This window comes from Perognathus longimembris, chromosome 5, assembly GCF_023159225.1.
Source record: "Perognathus longimembris pacificus isolate PPM17 chromosome 5, ASM2315922v1, whole genome shotgun sequence".
NCBI lineage: Eukaryota > Metazoa > Chordata > Mammalia > Rodentia > Heteromyidae > Perognathus > Perognathus longimembris.
The window spans coordinates 83,657,664-83,684,212 of record NC_063165.1 but is presented as its reverse complement, the minus strand read 5'-3'; the positions used below and the strand labels follow the sequence as shown (position 1 = coordinate 83,684,212).

At 50.4% G+C, this 26,549-nt stretch overlaps 2 protein-coding genes across 2 annotated transcripts in view; one reads left to right on the top strand and one right to left on the bottom strand.

Moving 5' to 3' along the window:
* Positions 1-6,240: 6,240 nt before the first annotated feature.
* Positions 6,241-13,567, bottom strand: LOC125351147 (basic proline-rich protein-like). Its single transcript, XM_048345864.1, has 6 exons — positions 13,399-13,567; positions 13,002-13,295; positions 12,496-12,671; positions 11,288-11,414; positions 10,667-10,759; positions 6,241-6,359 (listed from the first exon to the last, which is right to left on the bottom strand). The coding sequence occupies exons 1-6, from the start codon at positions 13,565-13,567 to the stop codon at positions 6,241-6,243; spliced, it is 978 nt and encodes a 325-aa protein (XP_048201821.1).
* The window catches only part of Arhgef26 (Rho guanine nucleotide exchange factor 26), a 65,452-nt gene continuing 51,907 nt past the window's right edge, over positions 13,005-26,549 (top strand). Inside the window, exons 1-3 of the mRNA XM_048345863.1 lie at positions 13,005-14,561; positions 15,844-15,883; positions 18,359-18,504. Coding sequence (XP_048201820.1) covers positions 13,566-14,561; positions 15,844-15,883; positions 18,359-18,504 — 1,182 coding nt within the window. The 5' untranslated portion in view covers positions 13,005-13,565. The remainder of the gene's footprint in view (positions 14,562-15,843; positions 15,884-18,358; positions 18,505-26,549) is intronic.

The following is a 26,549-nucleotide window of genomic DNA, read 5'->3' as shown; positions in this document are numbered from 1 at the left end:
AGGGCGTGTGTGCACACACACACACACACACACACACACACATACACATACATTCCTTAGCTCCATTCTCTCAGGAGACAACAGGGTGCGTACTGCACAACTCTGATCTTTGTTTGTAAATTCCACTCTCCACTAAAGAGAACAGAGACTTCTTGAGGAAATGGCAGATTTCAGGGCTTGGACAAGAAACATCTGAAGGACTCAAAAATGATAGAAATGTGTCAAGGGGCTCAAACATCAGCGTGCAGGGGCCCTACTGACTAAACTGAGGACAGTTGATCACCAAAATAAATAATGATATGAACATGCAACTCATTGAATAAAATACAGCCATGAATCCCAAAGAGATACTGGCAAAAAGTATACAGGTGAGGCATAAGGTATCGTTCCTCTTAAAGTCTAGTTAACCAAACATTTGTAAACCCACAGAGGAAAAGATAAGGACTTCACAGTGAGGAGACTGAGGCCACCCCATAAAGACAAGGGAGGAACCCAACAGCTGCGGGGCATGCCGAGCCCGCACGACCTGAAGGACTGTGGGAAGAGAGTTACTCTGGGACAGGCCACCAAATAACCTCCCAGACATCTCCAGAAGCACCAGGACTGAAAACTCGCTCCAAGTGAAGACTAAAGCGATAAAGCGAAATAAAGGAAAATGGAGCTTCAAGGAACAAGAAAGTCTGTGCTTCGCCCCCGAGAACGGGTTGCAGTAAAGCACTTTATTCTGCACAATACCTTTCCTCCCACTGACCTTGGGGGTCCCAAGGTCAAACTTTTTAAGGAGTTCTTCAAGTCTCTGATAAAGCCATCGAACGGAACGATCACTAGAGGGCAGAGCTAGATTGTTCTCAGACACCAATAAAAGGAAATTAATTTTACATCTAAAGGAAATTCATACCATTCCTACTTGATAAATTCATTTTTAAAGCATGTCTCGTTGTCTGTTTTTATTTTTTGTTTATTTTACATAACTGCTATTGTATCTGCACTGCAGACACCACTTCCTTCCTGGAATCTTTCCATTTACTTTAACTTTCAGCCTTTTACTCAGAGCTCACAGTATTTAAAACAAAAACAAAACCCTTAGTAACTCATCAGATCACTTCCATGCTGCTCTCCGTGCTGAGTGGTGGAGTTTTGAAATCGCAGGACTCTATATATTCTGTAGATTTTTCTGTTTCTAATTAGTTCTCCGGTTCTGCTCATCAGAGTAATCATGACGCGTTTTTCCCCATGGCTCCTACCGCGCTCAGCCCCCCCCAGGGGGTGGGGGGAGAGGGGGGACACTTGCAAAATGGCTGCCACTGGACCAACAGCCAATGCCACATTGGCCACACCCACCAACCCAGTGCTCTCCACTCCATACCCACGCTCCTGTACACACCTGTCCCTGGTCCTTCTGAAGAAAAAAAAAAAAATCCATACATCATAAGACACTTGCTGAGTGTGTAAGCAAGGAACAGAATTTTACTCAGCTCATGAATGTGAGCTCTGGGTAAAGCAGAGCTGTGTTCAAATTCCAAGTGTGTGTGTGTGTGTGCGTGCGTGCATGCGTGTGCGTGTGTGTGTGTGTGTGTGTGTGTGTGTAATCCTACCCATCCCAGGGTATCTTTTTAATTTTTAATTTGGCAGTGCTGGGATTTGAACCCAGACCCTCGAGCATACTAGGCAGGAACTCCACTACTGAGCGTTTTCCCCGGTCTCTTTTCACTTTTCCCCCAAACACGTGCAGTGCAACCTGCCTGTTCTATGCTTTCTGCCCTACCTGGGGTGATAGGTATGCGTCACCATGCCCAGCTTCTTTCCATGGAGGTGCGGACTCCTGGACGCTTCTGGCTGGGCTGGCTTGGAACCACAGTTCTCTAAGTCTCAGCCTCCAATTTTGCTTACTTACCATCCTAAGCTACAGGTGTGTTCCCACAACACCCTGTTGTCAGCTCCGTTAAGAAGAGGTCTCACAGACATGCCTGGGCTGCCATCCAACTTCAGTGCTGACCAGATCTCTCTTCATATGCGAGGCCAACAAAAAACTTAGGTAATCAGCATTGGAGGCTATGTTGTTATTGCTGTGGGCAGAGGCGGCCCTGGGAACATCACTCTCTTCCCATGGGTGTCCACTCTCTGCCCGCCTGGACTCCCCGGCAAGATCTGTCTGGATCCGAACTCTGACTTACCTACAGCAGACATTGCTGAGTTTGTTTACCCACGCCTCTCTGCTCCTAGCTCCCCTCCTGCTGGGAGCAGTTTTGTGATTTCCTGGGGTGACCCTCCTATTGTCCATTCATCAAGCTCGGGGATACAGGCCTGTCACTGAAACTCACCCGGTGGCCAGGAGTCACTGGGTCTGGAACAGGGAGCAAGGGGAGGCCAAGAGAGCCAGGATCAAGACTTTATTGGTTTTTGGCAAGATTCGGAGCTGAAATTGCCAGAAGCCACTATTTCAAAAGCAACCCCTGGAGGAGGAAGAAGCCCTGCAGTGCAGGGCAGCCAAGAGATAGCAACAAAACCAGACTTCAGAGGGCTGTTGTGAACACCTGGGCTCCACAATGCCCGAAACCTGCCTATCTTCTACTCAATCCTCCGTGTCCCAGCCCATCAATTCTCTTTTTCCCCTAAGCCTGGTATCAATTGTTTTAACACTGGCAACTGAAAGAATGTGAACACGTCCGAATTTCGTCAGTCAATGAAGTTTTCTGACTCACTTCACCTGGTTTCCACTGCCTCCTAAACCGAAGCTCTAACTTCTTTACTGCCACCATGGACACCCGAGCTTCTAAGAAAGTCAGAAGGAGTTCGTCTGCTTTCTTAGGTGAATGATCCTTGTGTTGCACAGATGAACACGGTGGCGGTGTGTACCTCCGCACGGATGAGATAGAGCAGGTTCCACACTGTATTGAAAGGTGTTGCCCTGATCCACTTCCTCCCCGAAGCTACATGGCTGCTGCTGCCGCCGCAATCACCAAAGGAATAGCAGCTAGAATGAGCGCAGCAACTAATGACCCAGGTGCTCTACTGGGCTTAAAAGACCATCACTTTAAACTCGCAAAATAGAGCAGGAGGGAACAAAATGAAATTAAAAAAGAAAAGAATGCACCCAAAAGCAAGGCTACATATCAATGCGCTCATGTAAACAAAGAGATTTTACATCTTAAAGCTTACTTTCCCACTTTTGGTTTTTTTTTTTTGGGGGGGGGGGTCAGTGGTGGGGCTTGAACTCTGGATTCTTCTTGAGCTCTTCAGCTCAAGGCTAATGCTCTGCCACTTGAGCCACTTTCGGTTTTCTGGTGGTTCACTGGAGATACGAGTCTCACGGACTTTCCTGCCCAGGCTGGCTTTGAACCGTGATCCTCAGCTCTCAGTCTCCTGAGTAGCTAGGGTGACTGGCGTGAGTCTCCAGCACCTGGCCCTTTTCCACATTCTTATTAGCGTCAATCACTTTACAAGGGGATTTCATTTGGGGCGGCCTATATATGCATAGCACGGACCTTGATCAGACTCCCGCCTTGTGTCGCTCTCTCAGAAGCTTCATTGTTCTCCTCTCACACAGACAGACATGAAGTACGGGGACCACAGCTCACCCTCTCCGTTCACCTGAGGCAGATCTGTTTTAAATTCCTGTGATCTATGTTCTTAGTGGTGCTAATCGTCCAAAGGGGTTTCACTGTGGTATTTCACACGTGTGTAGACAGTACTATAGCCCAGATTGACTCCTCCTTTACCCTGTTAGTCAACAGATGGGACAAGATCTGTAATGTGGCCTGTGATGAAAGAAGTAACTTGTTCCAAGTGAGGACAGTAAATAACAGGGCCAGCTCTGTGAGGCCCATTGGTAGATGAGAAAAGGAAGCTCAGAGAAGTGAAGTAAGAAGGGAGACATGTCATGACACTGTCTACCACATACAATGGTAATTACTGAACCAGGTGTTGTAACTGTCTGCCACACAGAAGAGTAGAATAAGGGTGAGTTAGTTAATATTAAACCATCCTGGAAATTATTTGATCACGTAACTATATATATATATGAACAGCATTCAATCCCTTTAAAGCTGTTTTACAGAAGCATCTTAAATGATTCTGGTGTATTCCTTTGTGTCTGAAGTAACTTCTTTGCTTATCTGATCTTACAGTGCAATGTTGAGGTCACTTTCAGCCTTCAACTATTTAGGACAGCAATTTGCATGGATGTTTCTGCAGGAAAATCTGTGTGAGGGAGGAGATAAGTCACACATTGTAAACTTGGGAAAGTTTACACCAATTCACACTTTCCTCCAGTAATTGCTTGGACAATGGCACCCATAAAACCTGGATGTTATCTATCAGGAGTTTTCCTAATAAGTTAAAAATTCATGTGTAGGGAACATCATGCAAGGACTAATGATAAATAACAAAGCAGGCTATGTGCAGACCTCTTACACACACACACACACACACACACACACACACACACACACACCCCAGTCCCTAGCTCTCTTTCCAGACGATCTTGCTGTGTCAACAGCTTTAAGCCTCTCCTTGGGACATTCTTGGTTTTCTCTTGTAAGTAGCTATCCCTGCTACCACTGGCCCCTCTGTCCTGGGCTGGACAAGTTCTGCCTTCCAGAGACCTGGGAGTTGAGCAGGACCAGCAAAACCATTGCAGGCCGCAGAATCATAGATATTGTTTTTAATTGCACAATACCCTCTTCCACCCCCATTCCTCTTTTAGAAGCATCTGTCTGCTTCCCCACTCTTTTCTTTTAGGGCACAAGTCTGCGTAGTCCTAAGGAGAGCCCTCCTTTGATTCATTCCTCCTTTTCCCGGTGGGTAAGAAAAAACACAAAGATCCCATTCTAATATCATACTGCTCTGGCTACCAGAATGGTCCAAGGAGCGGACGTGGGACCCAGGAGGGGTCGGTCAGTCTCTCTCTGCGAAGAGCGTATGAATTTTAAGAGAAGGAACTTCCCTCCACTTAGTTATTACATTGTGGTTATAAAGCCTGGGCCTGCTGACAGCCATGACCTCAGGTGAAGGAAGGAAGTGTGTGCTCCGGGAGAGGAGACTGAAGCAGCAAGAAAACCGCCGTGGCGATCGCGGAAAGATCACGAGAGCAGACAGCATCACCAAGCCCTGCAGCCAACACCTGCCCGAAGCCGTCAGCGCGCTTCTGAGAACAAGCAATTGCTTCCGAGGAGAGGTAGCGAATGGATTTCCTGTTTCCCGTAATTGGAAGCAAATATTCCCTATTGTAAAGCAAATATCAATACTATATCTTGAAGTGGGGCACATGGTAATGAAATACATGGTAAAAGGAAAAGGATCGGGGTTTTAAAGTACATAAGTAATAGTGGTAGCAGGAGAAAAGTCAATGCAAACAGCCCCTGGAAAGGTGCTGTTGTTTTAACGGAGTGTAATTACTTTAGATAAATTAATGACTGGACATTGCCTCGGTTCTACCTCTACACAGTCACGGGCCTTGGCCAAATCACTCCTTTGGGGTTCCTTTAAAAAGAAGTGTCCCACCTGGTTTCACTGTGCCCCTCACTGCTCTGCAATCCTAGCTGACAAGGCCACGGTGGGCTGGAGGGCCTGTGTAGGCAGTGCTGTTCGTTCCCTGGTTGCTTGGGCCTGGGAGATGGCGCTGAGGGGCAGGAGCCCCCCTCCCCCCCCAGTCCCTGATGCAGCCCTTCACAGGGCAGGGGAGGGTCTGAGGACCAGAGTCCAGAGGCTCCCTCCCGGCTGCCCCACTGCCGGCTTTGACAGCCATGGAGCCGCGGGGCCCTGCGCCAAGTTAACCCAGTGACTCCCGAACAGACACCGCCTGCCACCACGGGGAGAACTCCTCGGGTAGAGGGGCAAGTGGGGGGACACAGACGGGTTCTGTTAGGAACAAGCAGTGTCGGTCCACAAAATACTCACTTTATTTATTTTTTTTTTTGCCAATGTTGAGAAAATGGAGAGATTTCTGCATTTTAAAAACAATCTGGGTTTCTGGCAGCTCTTGAATCAGAAGTTCCTTCGGGCAGGGCTGGGCACACACCCCCACGGGAGCCCAGCGCAGCTGCAGAACACCCATGCGCACTGCACCGCGCCGCCTCGCACCTGGGGACTTGCTCAGCTCCAGCCAAGTCTCAACCCTAGCCACGAATCTGCCTGCCTACTGTGCGCGCACAGTGGCTACGGTAACAACTGCTTACCCAGGAAGAATCCTGGACACCATGTGGCAAAAGGGGGGGAAAAAAAAAAAAGAACTGAAAAGCTCTAAATCATGGCCAGGATGAGCAACCGCTTCGTCAGAACAACTGAGAAGCTCCATCGGCGGCATCGGCTCAGTAGTCGATCGCAGAAGACGGCCTTCTGGCTCAACCCGTCCTCCGAGTCTACAAGGGCAAGTTTCAATGGCCACCTTCTGATCCTGAATTCAGGAGGACAGGAGAAAAAAAAAATACTCAGCAGTCAAGTAAACGGAAGACAAGTCCGAAGGAAAAATATTATTGTGAAATATCGTAAAAAAAAATATTCCTGGAAGAAAGCGTATTCCAAGAAATAACCAGAGTTCTGAGCTCAGAGTCGGAGCAGGTGAGCAGTACCGGCAGGACCCTGAAAGGCCTCCATGCTCCGGGACTGGCCGCCCTGCTGAGCTCAGGCCCTGGGGCAATAAGGCCAGGTGCAAGGCTTAGCCTCCTTGAGTTGACAGGGAGCATTCCACAGCTCCTCCTCCCTCCAGGCCTGCAGGCCCTAGCTGCACTCCAACCTCCTAGGGAGGAGGAGATGGGGAGGATTTCGGTTCCAGACCAGCTCAAGCAAAAACAGGGAGACCCCCCCCCAATTTTAACCTGCAAACCAGTTATGGTGGCACATGCCTTTTGGGTAAGAGGATGGTGCTCTGAGTAAAGACTGAGGAACCCAGCCTGCACAACCACCTAAATGCCAAACAGGCTGCAGGTGGGCCTCCAGCAGTGGACCTGCAACTCAAGACCCTCCCTCAAACCCCAGGGTCAGCCAGATGAAGAACTGAAAAGAAAACACATGTTCCTGTCATGCTGCTTCTATTTCCTCTCGGATTCCTGAGTAGGTCTCACTCCTTACCATAGACCATATCTCCCTCTGAGGTATACCATACCTTTAGCCCGCCCCTCCCCTCCCCTCCCCTCCCCTCCCCTCCCCTTCCCTCCCCTCCCTTTATTCCTTCCTTCTTTCCTTTCCTTTTCCCGGGTAGTATTTTTACTTCCTGGGTAGCTGGCATGTACCTGCTAACATGCCCAGCACTACCCACTGAGACAACGACTCATGAACTTTTTTTTTTTTGCCTGAGCTGACCAATCTTTCCAATTTTAGCCTCCTACCTAGCTGGGATGGTAGATACGAACCAGTGCACTCAGCGCTCTTCTTTGAGATGAGGATCTTGTGAATATGTGGCCTGGGCTTGCCTCAAGCTAGGACTTTCCCAATCTCTGTGGCCCTTAGTAGATAGAATCACAATCATGAGCCCAGAGTGCCTGGCCTGAACTTCATGATGGCCTCCATTCCGCGTTCCCAGGAAGCCATGCGGGCCTCCTTCTGTGCTCCTTCATTCCGCGTTCCCAGGAACCAACCTGGACCTTGTTCTGTCCTCCTCCATTTAGCTTTCCTAGCAACCAGCTTGGGACTGAATGGGGCCTTCTTCTATTCCGTGGCTGCATGCTCAGGTCCTAATGGCCAGGGCTCTGAGAAAGGTGTCCTGGGTGTTGAAGGCCAGCGAGTGGCCTTGAAGGGATCAAATTAATACATGGGATGCATATTTTACAAACCTTCATCTGCTTTGCCCTACAAAAGCGTCTCCAAAAACAGAGCTGCCATGTTTCAAGAGCAGAAACACAACACAACACACCAATTTGAATTGGAGGGCCCTATTTCTAGTGTTGCATGTCTGATGTACTGTACCCTTCCAGTTGTATTTCATCTGCCAAGCTTACCCCATAGTCAATGGAGCGGTTGAATTAAACAGTCCTCCTGATCTGCATGGCTTTGTCCTGAAAACAAAGTTCTAATCCTCCCATTCCACGACCAGTCTTTGTGAGTTCTGAGCAGGGCAGGATGCGTTTCAAAGTGGTTGCTAGGTGGTAGATCTCCAGTCAGGAAAACATTTTTCCAGCTCTGTTGGCACTGCTGGACCTGAGCAGCTTGACAGTGACCCCAGTGTACATGGTTTAGAGAGACTGACGGTTCGCATGTTTCCATTCTTCCAATTTAAAATCTATGGCAAACCTGAGTTCAAATAACAAGGCTGGATAGCTTTGTCTTGAGAGTCAAATGCCGGAATACCTAGGTAAATACACAGCCAAATAATCCTGGGACTTAATTTATTTCAGCCATTTTTTTTCTCCTGCTAGAATTCTGAGTTAGTTTAGGTAAGACTGGATTTCTTCCAAAGAAATCTGGGCAAGAGAAAACTTGAAAGGACCGGCCTATCTTAAGTATCCCCACGTGAATCCTGATACAATTTTACCTGGAAAATGGAATGCATGCACCAGAGTTTGTTTTATCTTGAGTTCTTTTGCAAATTCCAAAACCTTCACCCAAAAGGAACAGCAAGAAAACAATCTTTCTTTGTGGCCTCTTTGTTCACATTTCTTACCTGGTTTTATGAAACAGGCGTTGTGATTCTACACACCAAAACCACAACTGGCTGTTTTGTTCAGCTGGAGAAAGCAGACAGAAAGCAGGGGGGAAAGCACTGAGGAATAACTGCCAAAAGAAACAAGACATAGATGACAGCACCTACCAGCTAACTTCCCCAGGAAGGCGCAAGGCCGGCTCAGAAGATGCTCCTGGAGCAATTGACCATTGCCTGCCCAGAGTTAACACAGATGCCACAGAATTAAACTGTACTTGATACTATGTTCAATGTGTTGGGAGTTTTGTCCCCCCTTTTTGGTACTGGTCCTGGGGTTTGAACTCAGGGCCTGGGAGTTGCCCCTGAGCTTTTGTGCTCAAGGCTTCTGTGCTCTATCACTTGAGCCACATCTCCACTTTCAGCTGTTTTAGTAGTGAATTAGAGATGAGAGTCTTACAGATTTTCCTGCCCAGGCTGGCTTTGACCTGCAATCCTCACATCTCAGCCTCCTGAGTAGCTAGGATTACAGGCATGAGCCACTGGTGCCATTTTGACTGTTTTTGATGAACAAAAATGGCAGCTTCACAGGTTCTTAGTACATGTTTATTGTACGTGGGGATACTATGCTTACCTGCAACCACCATAAATCTGTAACTTTATATAACACAATAAACTTAATGGCTGGGTCTTCAAGAGGAATAAGGAAGGAAGTATAGAGATTGAGTTGGAGAGATGATTTTGAATTTTGTTCTGCCTCTTTTGAACAAATGCATTCATTAAAAATTTCACAGCAAACAAAACACAAACCCGAACCACAAGGAAATGACTACTGAACGAGCTGAGGATTCTATTCTAGCCATACCATGAGCTCAGACTAGAGACAAATGAAGAAAGTCACTGCTCAGATAAAGCCATGTAATTCAAAGAACTCCCAGAACAGCCCTGAAGAGTTTTCTCTACACTGACGTTTTGGTTTATTTGAAAACATAACCATTCTACATAAATGACAGTCTTTGGCGGCTCACCACATCAAATCTGAATGATTCTCCCTGAGTTAGCCAACAGCTTGCTGCTCCGTGCAGAGGTAAGGAGGTAGAATAAAACCAGTTCTTAGATCAGGTCTTAAGATCTCCCTTGGGTTTGCCATCAAGAGTCCTCTGGTCCATTCTCCACGAGTCCTGACCCAGACAGAATTTTATTCTAGCCACTATTCCAAGCAAGGGGAACTTACGCCAAAAATTGAGTTGTGTGCAGTTACCTGGCCAGGCCTTTTCCAGGCCCTGATTCCTTTCCTTATTTCTATGTTTTGCTTTTCTGGGCCATGAGGCCAACCACATCTAAATTAGTCTAATCTGTAGCAGTACTCCCCCAACTGTGCTGGCAAGGAGGAACCGCTTTTGTGGTTGAGGAATGGATGGTCCTGGAGATCACATGACTTGTCCTTAGCCCCACAGCTGGGATGTGGTGAACACAAACTGAGACCTTCTTCCAGACTTCCTGACAAACGTCTTCAGTCCTGAAATTAAAACTGCTTGTTTCCTTCCACCATTCCAGCTTCTGCCCTGTCTTCTCCTCTCTTTTACTGCTGTTGAGAGGCTGCTCTGCTTTGTCCGTGTGCCCTACACGGTGCTCATCAAGTGTGACCGTGGTTGCTCGCTGCACACTGCATTCACATGACATATGGCTCAGCGCTGGGCTTCCCACCCTGGATGCTGATCAACTAACCGAGCGGTGTCACTAACCACAGACCCCGCTCAAGGCTGGTCTTTCCTGGAGGACCACAGCCAGCCCCTGCGTTCTTCTCCACCATAGAGGGAGCTAGCCCTGGGCTTGGAGCCGAGTAGTTGAGTAAGCTTAGGTGCTAACAGTGTTCTTGATGTGACTTGTCCTTAGGGAACCCTTCCTTCCTTGGGCGTTTGAGGTCCTCTTCCTTCTGGAAGATCCCTCTTGCTTTTCCTGCCGGTCTTTCTGTTACCATCAAGTGATCAACCTATTATAAAAAGAGCTATGAGGAATAGAGAAAGGGAGCCAGTCCGATTGCTGAGGCTTACCTTTCCTAGTGTTAGAAATACAAACGAGAGCTGGACTCACCAGAGTACGGAAGCACAGTGCAGTGGGGCTGAGCCAGACTGGAGCCAGACTGGGGCCAGACGGCCCGCATCTCTTGGTGCTTTCCGACCTCACCTGAAAAATAAAGAGAGGCGTTCTTACCTCATAAAGTGGGGGTGAGGACTGGATGATTTAATAGATCTGAAATGCTCTCCAGGGTTTAAATCCTCAAAAATGTTTTTTGGTTTTTTTTTAAACATACTGTATTTGAGGCTGGGAATGTGGCCTAGCAGTAGAGTGCTTGCCTAACATACGTGAAGCCCTGGGTTCGATTCCCAGCACCACATATATATAGGAAATGGCCAGAGGTGGCGCTGTGGCTCAAGAGGTAGCGTGCTAGCCTGGAGCAAAAAGAAGCCAGGGACAGTGCTCAGGCCCTGGGTCCAAGCCCCAGGAGGAGGGGGAGGGGGGAGGGGGGAGGAGGGGGATGAGGGGGGAGGAGAGGGGTGGGGGGAGACTGGATTTGCATGTCATTATTGTAAATGTTATTTAAAGTCTCCTTTCATGAACTTTTTTTTTTTGTGGAATGAGAGCCAGTCACTTCCAAAAATCCTGCCTCAGTTATCCTCAGTTATCTTTCTAGATTCTTCTTCAGTGCCTCACCACTGTCTCGGGAATCAGGGGACACGATCTTATCCAGACCTGTGAACCCAGGCAGTGGGCTCTGCTGCCTCTGACGAGGCAGGGCTACGGCTTGCTGTGGCCACCTCAGAGAACCCAGATGCTCTCTCTGAGAACATGCCAAAGCAGCCCACAGAACCGTGAGAAACCAAATTAATAAAAGCTGTATTTCATGTTACCAAGTGTGTGGGGGGCTTGTTTCACAGTCAAATAAAACTATCTAAAAGATCACTTTTACTCTGGTGTCCACAGGTAAAAGTGCTAACGCTCTGGTAAATATTGAACATTCTAAGCATTAAGTACATACACAGAATTATTTTCATGATGGCAAAGAGCATCATTATAATGTGTTTAAAGGCAAGTCTTTCACTGGTTGACAGTTTTTGAAGTTGTACACAAATAACTATATATTAGTGTCACTATTTTGGATGGTTATACTGCTCATCGTGGCTCATTAACTAGCATACAAAGCCAGTTTCTAAGCAAGGGGGGAGGTGCTCTACCACTTAGGCCATATCCCCTGCCCTTTCTGTTTGTTTTGATTGCTCAGGTTGAATATATTTTTAGTACCAGTGTACTGGCATCTTCTCTCAATGCTTGTTCTCAGGCTGTTCATCTTTCCTTTATCTTTTCCTTATTAATCTGTGAGTGAAATAGCTGCAAACATTATGTTAAATTTAAACAATTTTTAAATTCCCATTTGAGACCTATTCCTGAAGGTTCATGGATTGAGGTGCTTTTCAATGATGTAGAAGGGCTGTGCTTTTGAAGCGAATCCATCCTCCTTATTCCTGAGGGTGGGGTCCTCTGAGGAGCAAAGCTGCGGTCCCTTCCAGGAGGGCCAGTTGCTGGGTGGGTGACACTAGGCTCTTCTCAGGCCTGAGTCTCCCCAGTGGCTAGGACGGCAGGTGTGGGCCGGGAAACGAGGATCAGGGTTCTGTCCGAAGTGGCGGGAAGGTCCGCGCGCGGGCCTTTCACCTCCCAACCACCAGAAAACCCGAAGAGGCTGCGGCTCAAGCGGTGCGTGCGAGCCTTGAGTGACAGGGCCCGGGACTCACGCACACACTCACGCGCGGAGGCCTGGGCGCCGTGGCTGAAGGAGGGACGGTGGAGGGCCCACTAGGGCCTCTCACCCCGACGGCGGGGGGGGCTCCATCCCTGTGGGAGGGCTGTTACCTGCGCGGTGTTACCTGGCCGCGTCGGGGCGCAGGGTGACCGGGCGCGGGATGCCGGCAGGCGGGAGCCGGGCTGCTGGGCGGCCGGGTCCGGGTCTCGACCCCCGCCTCGGTCACTCCCCGCTGCTGCCGCCACCAGCCCACCCCCAGCTCCGGGTCACACTCCCGACCCCGGGAGGAACTGCCCAGGTCTGCGGGGGCTCAGGTGCACGCGAGGGGCGGGGCCGGGACAGGGGGCGGGGCCGGGACAGGGGGCGGGGCCGGGACCAGGGGGCGGGGACTAGACAAGGGGAGGAGCGGGGGCCCGGGCTGCTCCCGATTGGGGCGGAGCCGAGATACGGGGCGTGGCTTACCCCAGGGGCGGGAACCGCGTGGCTCCCGGGAGGGGCGGGGCCGGGGCGGGGCCGGGGCGGGGCCTGGCCTGGCCTAGGGGCGGGAATGGCGGGGCTGCCAGCGGGGCGGAGCCCGCGCCGCGGTCGGCGGCAATGCGCTCCGGAGCTGAGCGGCTCGTCCGCCCTGACCGCAGCCACCCACGGGCGGTGGGCCATCCTCAGCGCGGGGTCTGCGCCCCCTGAGGGGGAACTCGGCCTGGGGCCCGGGCAGTTGAGGCGCCGCCGGCTCGATGGCGGCGGAGGGGAGCGTCGCGCGGTCGTCTTGTTGAGGAGGCCGGGCGCGTCCCGAGTTTCCGGGCGGGTCTGTGGCCGGCCCGTGCGGCGCGGGTGGTCCCCGAGCGCGGAGGGGCGCGGCGGGGTCGGATCGGCCCGCTTGGGCGGCGCCCGCGTTCCTCCGGGCCCGCGCGGGGCGAGCCGCGCTAACTAGCAACAGGGGCCGCGCTGCGGCTAGGTGACCGGGCTCGGGGCCGGGGTGCGCGGGACGCGCGGGGGGCCGGGGCTCGGGGCCGGGGTCCGTCCGCGGGACGCGCGGGGTCTGGGGCTCGGGTTCGAGGTGAGCGGGACGCGCGGGGGGCCGGGGCTCGGGGCCGGGGTGCGTGGGACACGCGGGGATCCGGGGCTCGGCGTTCCAGGACGCCTCCGTCCGGGCGACGCCGGCGGCGTTTGCGCCCCGGGTGACCCCGAGGCCGCGCCATGGACGGCGAGAGCGAAGTGGAGGCGCGGGGCCCCGGCGCGGCCCCGCTGTGGCGGAGACGGGCGACCCCCGGGCCGCAGCTGCTGAGCTGGAGCCGGCCGCGGCCGCGGTCCTACCAGAGCGCCGGCGGGCTGCTGGTCACCGACTTCCCGCTGGAGGACCTGGGGGCGCTCGGCCCCGCGCAGGCCCCCGCCGCGCCGCCCCCGAGCCGGGCCGGCGGCAGGACCGACGGCGGCACGGACCGCAGGGCGGTGCGCAGGAGCCCCCTGCTGCCGAGCGCCCGGCGCGGCGCGCCGGCCCCGGGCCCGACGGGCTCCCCGCTGCACGGAGCGGCCTCTCCCCGGCCCCGCCGGCCCCAGGCCTCCCCGGCCTCCAGCGCGAGCCCGCCCGCCAACAGCGCGGCGACCCCGCCGTGGCCGCCTCGGACTCCCGGCCAAGAGCCCGCCGACGTGACGGCGAACGGCCTCGCGTCGCCAAGCCACGGCGCTGGCCCGGGGTCCCGCAGCCCCGGCCCCGCGCCCCGGCGAGGGTCTCCGGAAGCCGCCCCCCCGCCGCCGCCGGGGCCGCCCGCCCCCAGCCCGCTGCGCGAGAAGCCGAGCCCGGAGAAGCCGTCGTCGGTGGTGCTGAGCACCCACAGCCCCGCCGCCCTCAAGGTGGGAAAGCAGCAGATCATCCCCAAGGGCCTGGCCTCGGAGATCAGGGCCAGCAAGCCCAGCAGCCCGAGCGTGGAGCCCCACAAGAGGGTCCTCAAGGTGCGCAGCCTGGTGGAGGGCCTCGGGGGCCCCTCCGGGGACGAGGGCGAGGCGGACCTGGACGCGGACAGCCCGGGGTCCCTGCGCAGGGGCCTGCGCTCCACCTCCTACCGCAGGGCCGTGGTCAGCGGCTTTGACTTCGACAGCCCCACCAGCTCCAAGAAGAAGAACAGGATGTCCCAGCCCCTGCTGAAGGCCGTGGTGGAGGACCGGGAGAAGTTCTCCAGCCTGGGGAGGATCAAGGTGAGGGCCAGCCGGCCTGGCAGGGTGTTCCTGGGCCTTCGGTGCTGGTGAAGGGGTTGGAGGAGGAGGAGGAGGAGGTGGTGGTCCTGATGCTGTTGCTGTGTGCACTAGATCTGGTCTTGGCGGGCGCAGCTCAGTTGAATGCGACTTTATGGAAAGAAGGGAAGCTTTCCTCATTTCATTTTTCAAGTAATATTTGGGGGACCAGAGCTTCCCCGAAAGTTTAAGAATTGGCTGCAGACTTATTTTTTTTAATTCAGAGAGCCGAGGAGGGAGTGGTTGCTGTGCCCCCATCCCTCCTGATGGTGTTTTGGCTCCTTCGGCCTTCAGCACCGGAGAGCTCTGGCTCCCTTGCAGGTGTTGCATAATTTCTGCTGTGCTCATGGTGTTCTGAATGGCGGACACACACTCAATGCCATACAAGTGAAATGTGAATTTTAAAATCAGTCACAGAATCACAGAAGATTTGGGACATGTGATATGTGATCGCTATTGCTTTTGTTGCCATAGCCTTTGCTTCAATTTTTCCCCCTCATTTTCTGCTCATCAATCCCTGGGTGTGTTTAACAAATGACTAGCTCAAAGCTTCAGGTTAGCGTTCAAAGCGTTACTCCCTGCTGTAGCACAGGACCTGCACTCCGTTAAATGCTGTAGATTAGGAAAAGCGGGTGTTGGGGTGCATGGGGCTCTGCTACCTTCCTCTGGGGACCACACACCAGGCCCGCAGATCGCGGCCACCACAGACCTGGGCCACCACAGACTTGGAAGCGCCACAGACCTGCCAATAGCGCGAAGTTCCTTTCAGCAGACACATCTTTTTCTTGGTTAACCTGACACCTGGAAAAGGTCTGTATGAAGGTCACCTCTACAATACACTAGCAAGTCTGTTTTATTTTAGAGCCCATGGTCTTAACAGACATCACATCACCTTTTATTTATTTATTTATTTATTTTTTCTTCTCAACTCTTCAAGCTCAGCTTCACAAAGGCGGTAGGCCTCCCGTGGTGAGGCGGGCCCCACTGCTCCCATTTGCACATTCTCCGTCTGGTCTGTGTGACCGCGTGTGGGGACATGGCGTTTCACTGTTGTCTTGAGTCGCAGAGGCCACGGGAGTGGATGGCACCAGGCATCATCGCTGCCTGCTTTTGAAATCTACTGAATGCAACAACGAAAAAAAGCTACTTTACTTGTGATCATTCTATGTTGTGTTGACTCAGTCATACATAGTTTGCTTTGCTTTTTTTCTTTCTTTCTTTCTTTTTTGCTTTTCTTGTCTCTTAGAAAAAAACGCTGAAAGGACAAGGAACGTTTGATGGGGAAGGTAAGCATTTAATTTTTCCAGACTTTTACTGTGGCGTCAGTGTGGAATATCAGTTAGTAGAAATCCATCTGCAGAAAAAGAACCACACAAGATGAACCATATGCCCAAGTTCTTCCCAGATCATATACTGCAAAGCTGTGTAACGAAGCTAATCCTTTTTCTAGTAATAGCCGACGATGTATAAAGTCAATGGCATTTTTTAAAATATGTTGGTAACTCTTTCAGGAAATATCCATCCCCGTTTCCTTAAAAAAAAAAAATAGGAAAAAGAGCAAGTTGTACCTTTTTAGTTAAAAATTCTGCAGTTGGCATTTGGATCTTAAGGCCTGTTTCCTTAGGTCTCATTTCCTTTGATTTGATATTCTCTTCCCCATATTTCCAGGTTTTATTTTCATTGCTGACTTCCTGTTTCCTTACCAAGTTTCCGCTTTGGGGAAATGGAGTTCTCCTGGCTGAGGGAACCATCTTCTGAAGGATTTGTTACCTCTATAGTGTTTTTATGAAGGCTTTTGAAAACAAAGGCAGCTTCTGCCAGGTGTTAGAAGCCTAATCAGATTAGTGGGCTCTCTGTAAATAGGTGGGTGAAGTGTCACCTGGAGCCCTGGAAGGAGGCTTGTCAGCTATGATCCCCTGGGTGCGAAGGTCTCCCGTTAAGGAGGGTACTTACTTCCTGTCGTGCTTTGAAATGCTGATGTTTTGAAAGCTTGAAAGAAAAAAGTAAAGCTACCTTTGGACTAGTAAAGCCAATGTGAGACCACAGAGTTACAGACTGTATAACCTGTATAACAATGGCAAGCATAATTCCCTTACTAACTGTAAAGATGGTTTTGTCATTGGAGCATTTAAAGATGACTGAGTTATAAAACTCATCCATTGTACCAGTCATAGGACCAACCGTTGCTATGTAGAGAGATCTAGACCAGTATTTCAGTTAGCTGGAGTAAACTCATGGCCCAGATCTTATCACTGAGGGAGCTGGAACAAAGGGTAACACAGAGAATGTGAAGTACTCACAGTCCTTTCTCACCGAGATGTCCGGGAAGAAGGCAGGGTTCTTAGCAGTTAGTGGCTCACAGGGGCAGCTCAGGAAGCAGCATGAGCCAGCAGTGATGACCTGTGCCAAGGATGACCTGTCCTAAGGACGGGTCACCGTCCTCCTTCTGCTTGTCAGAGGTCTGACACTGAGCAACGACCTTCAAAGACAGGAGACTCCAGCCTGCCAATTTGGTTTTCCTATGCAGGACAACTGGAGAACAGTGAAGTCTTGTGTGGACTCTGGCACGGCTGTAAACAACTATATGCAGGTGGTGACGTGTGGGGAAAGCACTGCGAACTCCCCAAATCCCAAACTACATTCCTTACCTTCCCCAGTCAGCCTGAATCCCTCCTGGTCTCCCATCTCCTACTTTCTAATCGTGGGACCTCAAGGGCCACTGTACACCGAGAGCATCTCAGGAATTCTTTCCAAGTCACATAGGTCAAGTTTCCATCCGTTTCTGTGGAGCATCCAACAGCATCCTAATTACTCTCTTAAGTAGTCACTATTTTGCTCTCCAGACTAAGCAGATCTTTTCTTCCTGTGGACTCAGTTGTCAGGGTAGGATAACAATCTTGACACTAGGAAAGAAGGTCAGTCCTTTTGTCCTTGGGGGTAAAAATCCAGTTCTTCCTCCTGGCCTGTGAAAGCCTTGTTAGATGTATCACTGGCTCATCTCTCTACGCCCACCTTGCATTGGTTAGCCTCCAGAAACCACTGACCTTCCTTAGCGCGTTCCTCTGGCTTGAGTTTGTACGCTTGCGTTTCCCTTTCCTCATCTCTGCGGCTGACTGGCTTTTCCCTCACCGACCCCTCCCCGACCCCAGGCGAGGTCACCCGGCTGAGAGTCGTATGTTTATGAGCTCTCCCATGCATAGGTGTGTATTTGTGTCCGCTGCTGTGTCCTCCCGTGGCTTGTCATCACACCTGGAGTAAAACTCAAGGCCCTTTCCGTGGCACGGAGGCGAGCTCCGACATGACCTGCCCTCCCCTCGCCCCTCTGGGTCCCGTTCGTCCCCGTCCCTCCTGGCACGCCGGCCCCACTGGCCGCCCTGCTGCTTCTGTCCACACAGCCTGCCACACAGACTCCCGCCGCGGGGCCTTCGTGCCTGCCCCTGGCTCACGTCCTTAACTCCCGAGGGCCTGGAAGGTGTCTCGTCCTCCTTTCCGTCAGATTTGGACATGGCGGCTGTGCTGCTGAGCAGATCGTGTGACCTAGACAGTGACTGCAGAAGCCAGAGACCCTTCATGGGCAGTGGGCACAGACACGGGGACTTCTCACACGGAGTATCTTACGTCGTTCTTCGGGGGATAGAATACTTGTGACTCTTTCTCTGTCACTCATTAAAGCAGAGGCCAACATGTGAACAGGAAGGTTTAGAGCAAGTGGTCTAATGACTGGGCGTGCTTGATGACACGAAAGGCTTGTTTTCTTGCAGAAAATGCAGTCCTGTGTCAAAACTACAAAGAAAAGGCTCTTGACATGGACTCTGATGAAGAGTCAGAGCCCAGAGAACAGAAACCAGAAGGGAAAATTGTGATCCACCACAAGCCACTGAGGTCCACCTGGAGCCAGCTCTCCGCGGTGAGTGAGGGCTTCCTCAGGTGTGGATATCTTCTTGAAGTTCAGTTTTGAATGTTCCATCTCTATACCTGGTTCGCTTCCCTCCCTCCTTTCCCCTTCCCCCTTCCCCCTCCCTCTTTCTCCCCCTGTCTTTCCTTCCTCTCCCTTCCTCCCCCCCCTCCCTACCCCCTTCTCTTTCTTTTTTGCTGTTTTCTTACTTTTGTGCTGGTCAGGGCCTGGACGCAGTCCCTGAGCTTTTGTGCTCAAGGCTAGCACTCTACTACTTGAGCCACAGTTCTATTTCCAGATTTTTGGTAGTTAATTGGAAATGAGAGACTCGTGGACTTTCCTGCCTGGACTGGCTTTGAACTGCCATCCTCAGAGCTCATGAGCCACCATTCTGGCTTATCTGATTTTTTTCTTTTCTTTTTATCGGTGTGAGCAAAAGACCATGTCGTGGGAATTAGGCATGAATGCAGTCTATGTATCCTGTAACCCTAAGGAGAAAGCCTCTTTAGGTGGCAGGGTTTCTCATAATTCTGCAGATATGAATATGACCACCAACTTGGACACTGCTGATCATAAAGAGTAGGTTTGACAAAATGACTTATGACTCATAGGCTGTGGGCTCAGGAACGTCTCCTTATTCGGCACCTGTTCTTCCTTCGTTTGAGTTCAACGTGGAATGTAAGGGTAACATATCCTGAGTCTTGTCACAGCTGTGGCAGTGTGTACGCATCTGCTCGTATGTAGGCATGGATGTGTGTTCGTGCGCACAGGGAGAGCCTTGGATACGTTCATTTAGGCATCTTTTGTGTGTGTCTGTTGTTGTTGTTTTTTGATGAATTATTTCTCCTTTCTTCATCAAATGTATTCCATTTTAAAGCCATATGAAATGCCACAGTGTGGTGTTGAGTTTACTTCCTAGTTTGGGCCTGGCCTTTGTGGCTATCTCATGCATAAGCAAGTTGGAAGGGATTCTCATGGCCGGCTTGGGTGGGTGTCGGGGGTAACATTGCACCAAAAACAAGCCGGGACATCTCCAACGGCCCTGAGGCAAAGCCAGAGCGCAGAGTTCCCTCGTAAGCCACACAGAGTACTGTGCGGTCAGGCATGGGTGCTTGGCCTAGGGAGAGAGCCCTGTGGGTTGGCCCTCTGCGGCCGGCATCCTGGTATGGTCGTCAGCCTGCTGGTCGTAGGCGACGATTGCTTCCCGTTCTTCTGCCCGCTTCCAGTTTTGTCCTACGAAGAATCGATCCGGTACCAGTACCTTCAAGACACCTGTTGTGTCTTGTCTACAGTGCCAAGGACAGTGGCGTGAATTCGTGGTGTTCAGGTGGGCTGTGTTGAGCAGGCCTTAGGGAACGGAGCCCTGTACTACTTAGCTCAAGCTAAGTAACTGCCCTGGCTCACTGTTGCCAAGTGTCGTGGGACTTTGATGAGTATCATTAATAAACATACGAATCCCACACTCTTGTCTATGGGCTAGGCATCAGTGGTTTGCCACTTTTTGTGTTTCGTAATGTGGAGACGCGGTAGTACATCTCCTAGACTTGGTGCCTTGGGTAGCCTCATCTAGTGTCCTCATGCAATCCAGATGTCCCAGCAGGCATGTGGAAGGACTGTTGATAGAGCCACAGAGCCCATCTTGATGCTCACCAGGGGTTGGGGAGGACCATTTGGTAGGGGATCCGGGAGAAGGAAGCTGTGTATTTAGAGTATATTCTGTCTGGGATAGCAGTTGTTGGCTTTTGAACGTCCGCAGAGATGTGTATTTCAGTGTCGCTGACACACGGGTCCAGTGGAGCTTCTGTTCTGGAAACCAGGCTGTGATGTTTAGACCTCCTGGAATCTGGCTTTTGATTCAGTGCACAAATTAACGTAATTAAATAACAGTTATCCTTCAGTACGGCTTCAGATGTGAGCTTGTATTTTTCATCTGGCAAAAGAAAAATGTACTGAGGTGCTGTTCGTCACCAGGGTCCTACCAGAATCTGTACCAGGAAAGTGGGCTCAGCCTTGAAAGTGCGTGACCACGGAGTTGGCTTCCCAGAGACTGGGGAGTATTTATGGTGTTGCTTGGTAATCATGTGTAATCAAAGCAGCACAGGTGGACTTTGCCTTTTAGCATTGCTTAGGTATGAACACGCGTTTTCTTTGTGTCTTTTGTTTCTGCAATTCGCTTAAAATTTCCCTTCACTATGAGGTATTTCAAAGATGATAAAAGTAAGTAGGAAAGTAAAGGTAATAGGCTCTCGTGTACCCACTAACCCAGATAGGACAAGGGATAATGTTTTTGACAGATCCAGCTCAGCATACCCCGCTCTCATTCTTCCCTCTTCTCCCCTTCCTGGGGATAATCACTATCTTGCAAGATCTCTTCTGTCTCTGTCCCTCCTGTATGGCTCTTCTGTCCACTGCCCATCTAATAAAAGACGCAGCCAGCTCTGGATTGCAAGGAGGTGGCTCTTGCTTCTGTAGAAGCTGGCCTGCTAGTGAGTGTGGAGTTGTGGTTTGAGAGGGGCTTCGTGAGTGAGGGACAGTGCTGCGTGCTTCTCGTGCGCCATCGGTGCCTTCCTCTCCTGTCTAGGCTCCTGTCTTCTTCCCTCTTTGCGGATGAGCTGAGGGGCCACAGGCAGCTCTCAGAACTTCTGCTGCTGATGCTGTTTTGCCTCGTTTTCCCACACTGAGCTTTTAGTAGGGTGGCCCCATTGAATCTTGTGTGTGTGCCCCTTTTCTACAAACCTCTTCTGTGAGTAAAGCTTTCACCCTGCCTGTGGAGTAAGGAGGGAGAAGGTTTCCTGGCAGTGGGTTTGGTCTCACCAAACATCTGTCTCCTTAGAGGGGATTATACGCGTGCGCTCACGTGTTAGTCGTGGTTGATTGTTTGCCTTTCCGAAGTCTCTTATCACTGTGGCAAACACCTGCTGCTCCTGGGATGGTGAAATGCCCTTATCAGAAGAATTCCGGGTGCTAGTCCCTTGATGTGCAGCAATTTGCCATAATTATGGTTGCTACCTAAGGCCTTTAAACCTTTACCTGTGTAGTGTAAATTATCGGAGTGTGTTTATTTACATCTCATTTGGTTTCTTAGGCTGGTGTCAGGCAGGCCAGGGCCCAGCTAACACAGGACAGGACAGATTGTAGGCTAGAGTTGTGGTCATCTGGGAATTGGGGAAGACCAGTGCTGTGTCAGAGGGCCACTTAACTGTGCCTCCTGGGTAAGGAGCACTCAGGCAGCCGCGGATTTCCGTAGTTGGCCCACAGTGACTTAGGGGTATATGTATTTAGCAGTAACGGCTCTCCTGCAGCCTGTCCACACAGAGGCAGGATGGGCCTTTGCAGCAGGAATGCATCCTGGGCTTTTTAATCTCCCGGGAGGGTGACAGGCTTTGCCTTGGTTCTCTTGGTTGTCACACTTTACTGATGGGACCTACAAGATGTGTTGGCTCTGGTGGCACAACTGGGGGCCGTACTCCAAAGGCCTTGGGAGTCACGAAGGTGTTCGAAATGGCTGAAGTGACCGTGGCTTCTGGGTTTGGAAGCCTGCGGAGGTGAGCCAACGGTTCTTGGGTCTCTGGGAAAAGCTTGTGGGTTTGTAGAAAGCCATTGATTGCATTAGTCAGGACAGAACACTGGGTCCTTGTTAGAGGAACGCCAAGGTGCTCGGCCAGCTGCGTCCTGAGTGAAAAGTGAGCGTCCGGGTTTCCCCTGCAGGTTTGCCTCCTGCGGGATCCCAGAAGCACTGGCTGCCTCCTTGGATGGAATCGAGTTCCTTTTCCTTTGTGTTCCCCCCACCCCCACCCTTTCCTGCTCCTACTGCTCTGCCCTGCTAAGAAATGACTGTTGTGAAACCTGTGTTTGTTTTGTTAAGTTCAGTGACAGGTCCAAAGCCATACTGGCCAGCCCTGCCCTGATCCCATTTGTTTGCCATGGGGTGTGTTTGTATAATTTCCACCACCTTGAAATGCCAGGTACCTTCGAAAAGGGTGTTCTGGCTCTGGAGGCCGGGGCTGCGGCAGCTGGGATATTTTCCACACCTAATATAGCCATCTTCGAGCTCGCTCTCCTCGTGCTTGCCAACGTGTGTGGCTTCATTAGGGACCGCGTATCATTTCTATTGCTTCTTCAGTTTACGGGCAGGTTTTAAACATCACTGGAGATGCAGCTCCGTAGCTTTAGCGTGAGGCTGATGGAGATAAGAAAACGCCAGGCATAGCGTGGCACTGGGGGTGATGGGACATCTAGGATTAACACCGGGCTCGCCTTTGTCCTGACCTCAGATATCAAAGCACACAGGTTTTTCTTTAGGAGACCTTCGGGAAGTTGCAGACTGGGAAAAGAGGATTTGGACAGTGAAAATTCTATAAACATAATTTCATCCGCTTAAAAAAAACATACTTTTTTTGGAGTCTTAGCAGTCGAGAATAATGGGACTTTTTCGTTTGGGTTTTCAACTGTCTTTATTGTAAACATTGCCATTTTCTGCTAACACTATTTGCTCAACAAACAGAAAGTGAAATAGTATCATTTTTGTAGGAATGCTTAATACATTGAATGACTAAAAGAACTTAAGTTCTTTACATTTTCACATTCATCTGAATAGTCAGTGGTTCAGTGACTAATTGCTTAACATAGTACATTTCTGCGGTCGCATAATTTTTCATTTGTGGTTGTCTGATGCCACAACTTCAGAGTTATTTTTACCTTGTTGATTTATATCTTTGACTATATGGCTATCTTTGTCCTGGAGATAAGAGTCTCTGGTTTGTCTGCCTAGGCTAACTTCAAGCTGCATCCTCAGTCTCCTGAGTAGCTAGGATGACAGGTGTGCATCGCCAGCACCCAGCTATGTATTTTTTTGTGTTAAAAACAGAAAAGATTCTCGTTTCCCATGTCTGGCTTACTCTTAGCCCTGCAGCACATGCATACCACACTGCACTCTGGGCAGTGACTTCTGGAATGTTCCTGTCTTTATCATGAGCCTAGAGCTGGGATGCTGGTTGGCATCCTTTCGTAGCTCAGAGGTGAGGTGGAAGGCCGTCTGGCCCGGGCTGAGGACTGCACTTACTATGGAGTGTAATTTGGAGGCACCCTCTTAGCATGTTTGAAGACTCACTCCTATGGGAGCAGATGTGACTGTGCTCCCTGCAGAAGAGAAGCCAGGCAGTTCAGATAGGACAGAGGTCTTCTCTATCATGTCTGCGATCGCAGTCTCTCTCCCCTGCTCCATAGGTAATGCTGTTCTTAATTTGACAGCAGTCCACACACACACACACACACACACACACTCTCTCTCTCTCTCTCTCTCAAGAAAAATAGAGATTACATCTGTTTACATAAATAATATAGATTATAATGTATGTGTACTTGCTTCTTCTGCACAATGTGACTTACACATCATTTCCTGTCTCCATATGAGTTCAACAGTGCATTGAGTACAGTTTGTATTCTGTGAGTACCATCTTTAAAAGTCTTCTTTGGGGCTGGTGGGGTAGCTCCATGGTAGAATACCTACTAAGCATGCACGTGGCCCTGGCTTCATTCCTCAGCACCAAGACAAAGAAAAATGTTTTATCTGAATTACAGCAGTGCTGAACTTTGCGTAGCCCCTTCTGGAAAATACAGAATAATTGAAACAAAACTCCCCTGGTTGGAGCTAAGTGATTAAGGGCAGCTGACTGGTCGGTATGTCAGTATCTGTGCTACCAATTGTTCTGAAAGAATAGAACAATCAGTGTTGTGTTGGTGTCCTGTTCTGCAGGTAAAGCAGAGAGCAGAAGAGACAGGTGCTCCAAGAAAGTAGGAAGAGACAAGCACACAGTTACTTAGTTCTGTTGGGCATAACTACAAAAGCAGATGTTTTAGCCAGAAACATAGACCTGGGACCTAAAAGAGTGTCTTGTTACTGCTCGGTGTGGAGAAGCGATGAGAGAAATGGATGAATGACTGCTTCAGTTATCAAGTCTTCATTGAGGGCCTGTGCTGAGCACTGGAGATAGAGCGAGAACAGACCCCACCTTATGTTCCTGTCTTTGAAAGTATGTGAATGGCGACATGGATATCAGATGTCAAATGATCTCCATGGGTAAACAGAGTCACAGTGCTGTTAGGGGAAGCATGTTGACCCTGCGGTCAGGTCCTACCCGGGACAGGTCCTGTCACGGCGGGAAGGTGTTGAAGGAAATGATGTCATCTGACATTTGAGAAGTCTCCAGACAGGTGCCCGGGCAGGGTTGACAGGGTAGGATGGAGGAAGCCAAGGCTGACCGCATGTCACACGCCTGAACCTTTGAGGGGACAGTGGGTCAGAGGAGGTGAGATAATGCTGCCCCAGATAGGACTAATTTTATTTCTTTTTTTTTTTTTTTGTCAGTCATGGGGCTTGAACACAGGGCCTAGCAGCTGTCCCTGAGCTTTTATTTGCTCAACACGAGTGTTCTACCACTTTGAGTCACGGCTCCACTTTTGGTTTTCTGGGAGTTAATTGGAGATAACTCCCAGACTTTCCTACCCAGGCTGGCTTTGAACTGTGATCCTTAGATCTCAGCCTGCCGAGTAGCTAGGATTATGGCCCTGAGCCACCAGCGCCTGGCTTCAGCTGGAGCTTCTTGATCTCTCTTGTGAATTGCTCCTCGTCTCTCTGATCTTGGGATGGCAAAGGGTCCATGGGTGCAGAGAATCCCTGGGCGGGGGCTTTGGCTGTCTCCTGTGTGGTAATCTCATCAGGCTGGTGACCTTAAATGTATCATCTAAGCTGATGACTTCCAACCTACTAGGAAATCAAATTTAATTACGGATTTATTCTCAACTAGATATGTGTTTGGGCAGGCAGGATGTATTCAGCACAATGGCAGTCTTAAAGAGTATAGTGGAGACAGATGCAAGGTGAGAGGGTCTCCAATTTTTTTTTTTTTGAGGAGATCTAAATAACCGGAGGGCTATATTCTGTAATAAAGAGCTTTGGACTGTGGCTTTCATTGATCAGAGTCTTATAGTTGACCTTAAGGTGTCCTCTTGTGGGGTCTCTCTCTCCAGTCCAGTCAGGGGACACACAGCTGGTACCCATAATGACAGACATGTCCAGTCACCATCAGAATCGCTATTGAATCTTTAAATATTCATTACTGGATTTTTGTGGATTATCTAGAAAGACTTGATTTTCGAGAGGATGAGCGTTCACTCTGTCTTTAAGATGCTTAAAACACTGATCATTTGCATTCCTATTATTTGACGAGATAAGGAGTGTAGGGTCAGTGCTTAGTGTCCACAGAAGTAGAAGAAAATTGCAGATCAATTTCCTCTTCGATGGAGGAAGTAAACTCTGCCACCCAGCTAACCGCATAGGGAAAATGGGGCAGTTCCATTTCGGATGTCAGGAATCCTGCTCTGGTCATGGCAGGCCAAGGTTGAGCGTTGTTATCTGCCTGGCAGAGCAACAGGAAAATACTCTGTTGACACGGGTCCAGAGTCTGGAGAGGGGTGGGTAGTGGCTTTTGAGGTGGCTGAAGTTGTTGGACTACCGTGGATCGTCCTCGTATTAATTATTATACCTCTGTTAAATTATTGACTATATATTTGCAGAGGACTTTGGGGCTTGTGGAGATTGCTTCGCATACAGTGTATGGCGTCCATGGGACAATACCATGAGATCAGAAACAGTTTCTCTCTGTATGTCAAGGCAGCAGAGACTCTGATAACCTATGGTCCTCTAGTTAGGTTTTGCGATGTCCTGAAGCAGAGCCTGTGAACTTTGCCCAGATCATGGGCACCTGTGCCAGGGCTCTGGAAGAGCAGGCTCTGTGTTTCCCTTGGATCTCTGCCAGGGAAGTGACTCAAAGCCTGTTTGCTGGTACTCTTCTCTCCTCACGAGCTGGCTCATTTCCCCTGTCATTGTGCCCGTCCTTCTCTTGTGCACTCAGAGTTGCTGAGATCTGGTGGCATGGCTCAGGCTGGACTCTGTCTCTAGACAAGGCCCTGGCCTAACCCTCACGTTCTCTTTTTAGCTTCCAGGTAGAACTTCCCAGTTGAGAGTCTAAAGAGAGTGGGTCATACTGGATTAGCTA

Excerpts from the sequence above, each read along its gene's own strand:
- LOC125351147 (XM_048345864.1), bottom strand. The coding sequence starts at position 13,567 with ATGGCGCGGCCTCGGGGTCACCCGGGGCGCAAACGCCGCCGGCGTCGC. Across the intron at positions 13,296-13,398 it reads CCGAGCCCCAGACCCCGCGC|TTAGCGCGGCTCGCCCCGCG; the intron begins GTCCCGCGGACG and ends CCCTGTTGCTAG. Across the intron at positions 12,672-13,001 it reads ACCGCCCGTGGGTGGCTGCG|ACCTGGGCAGTTCCTCCCGG; the intron begins GTCAGGGCGGAC and ends GAGCCCCCGCAG.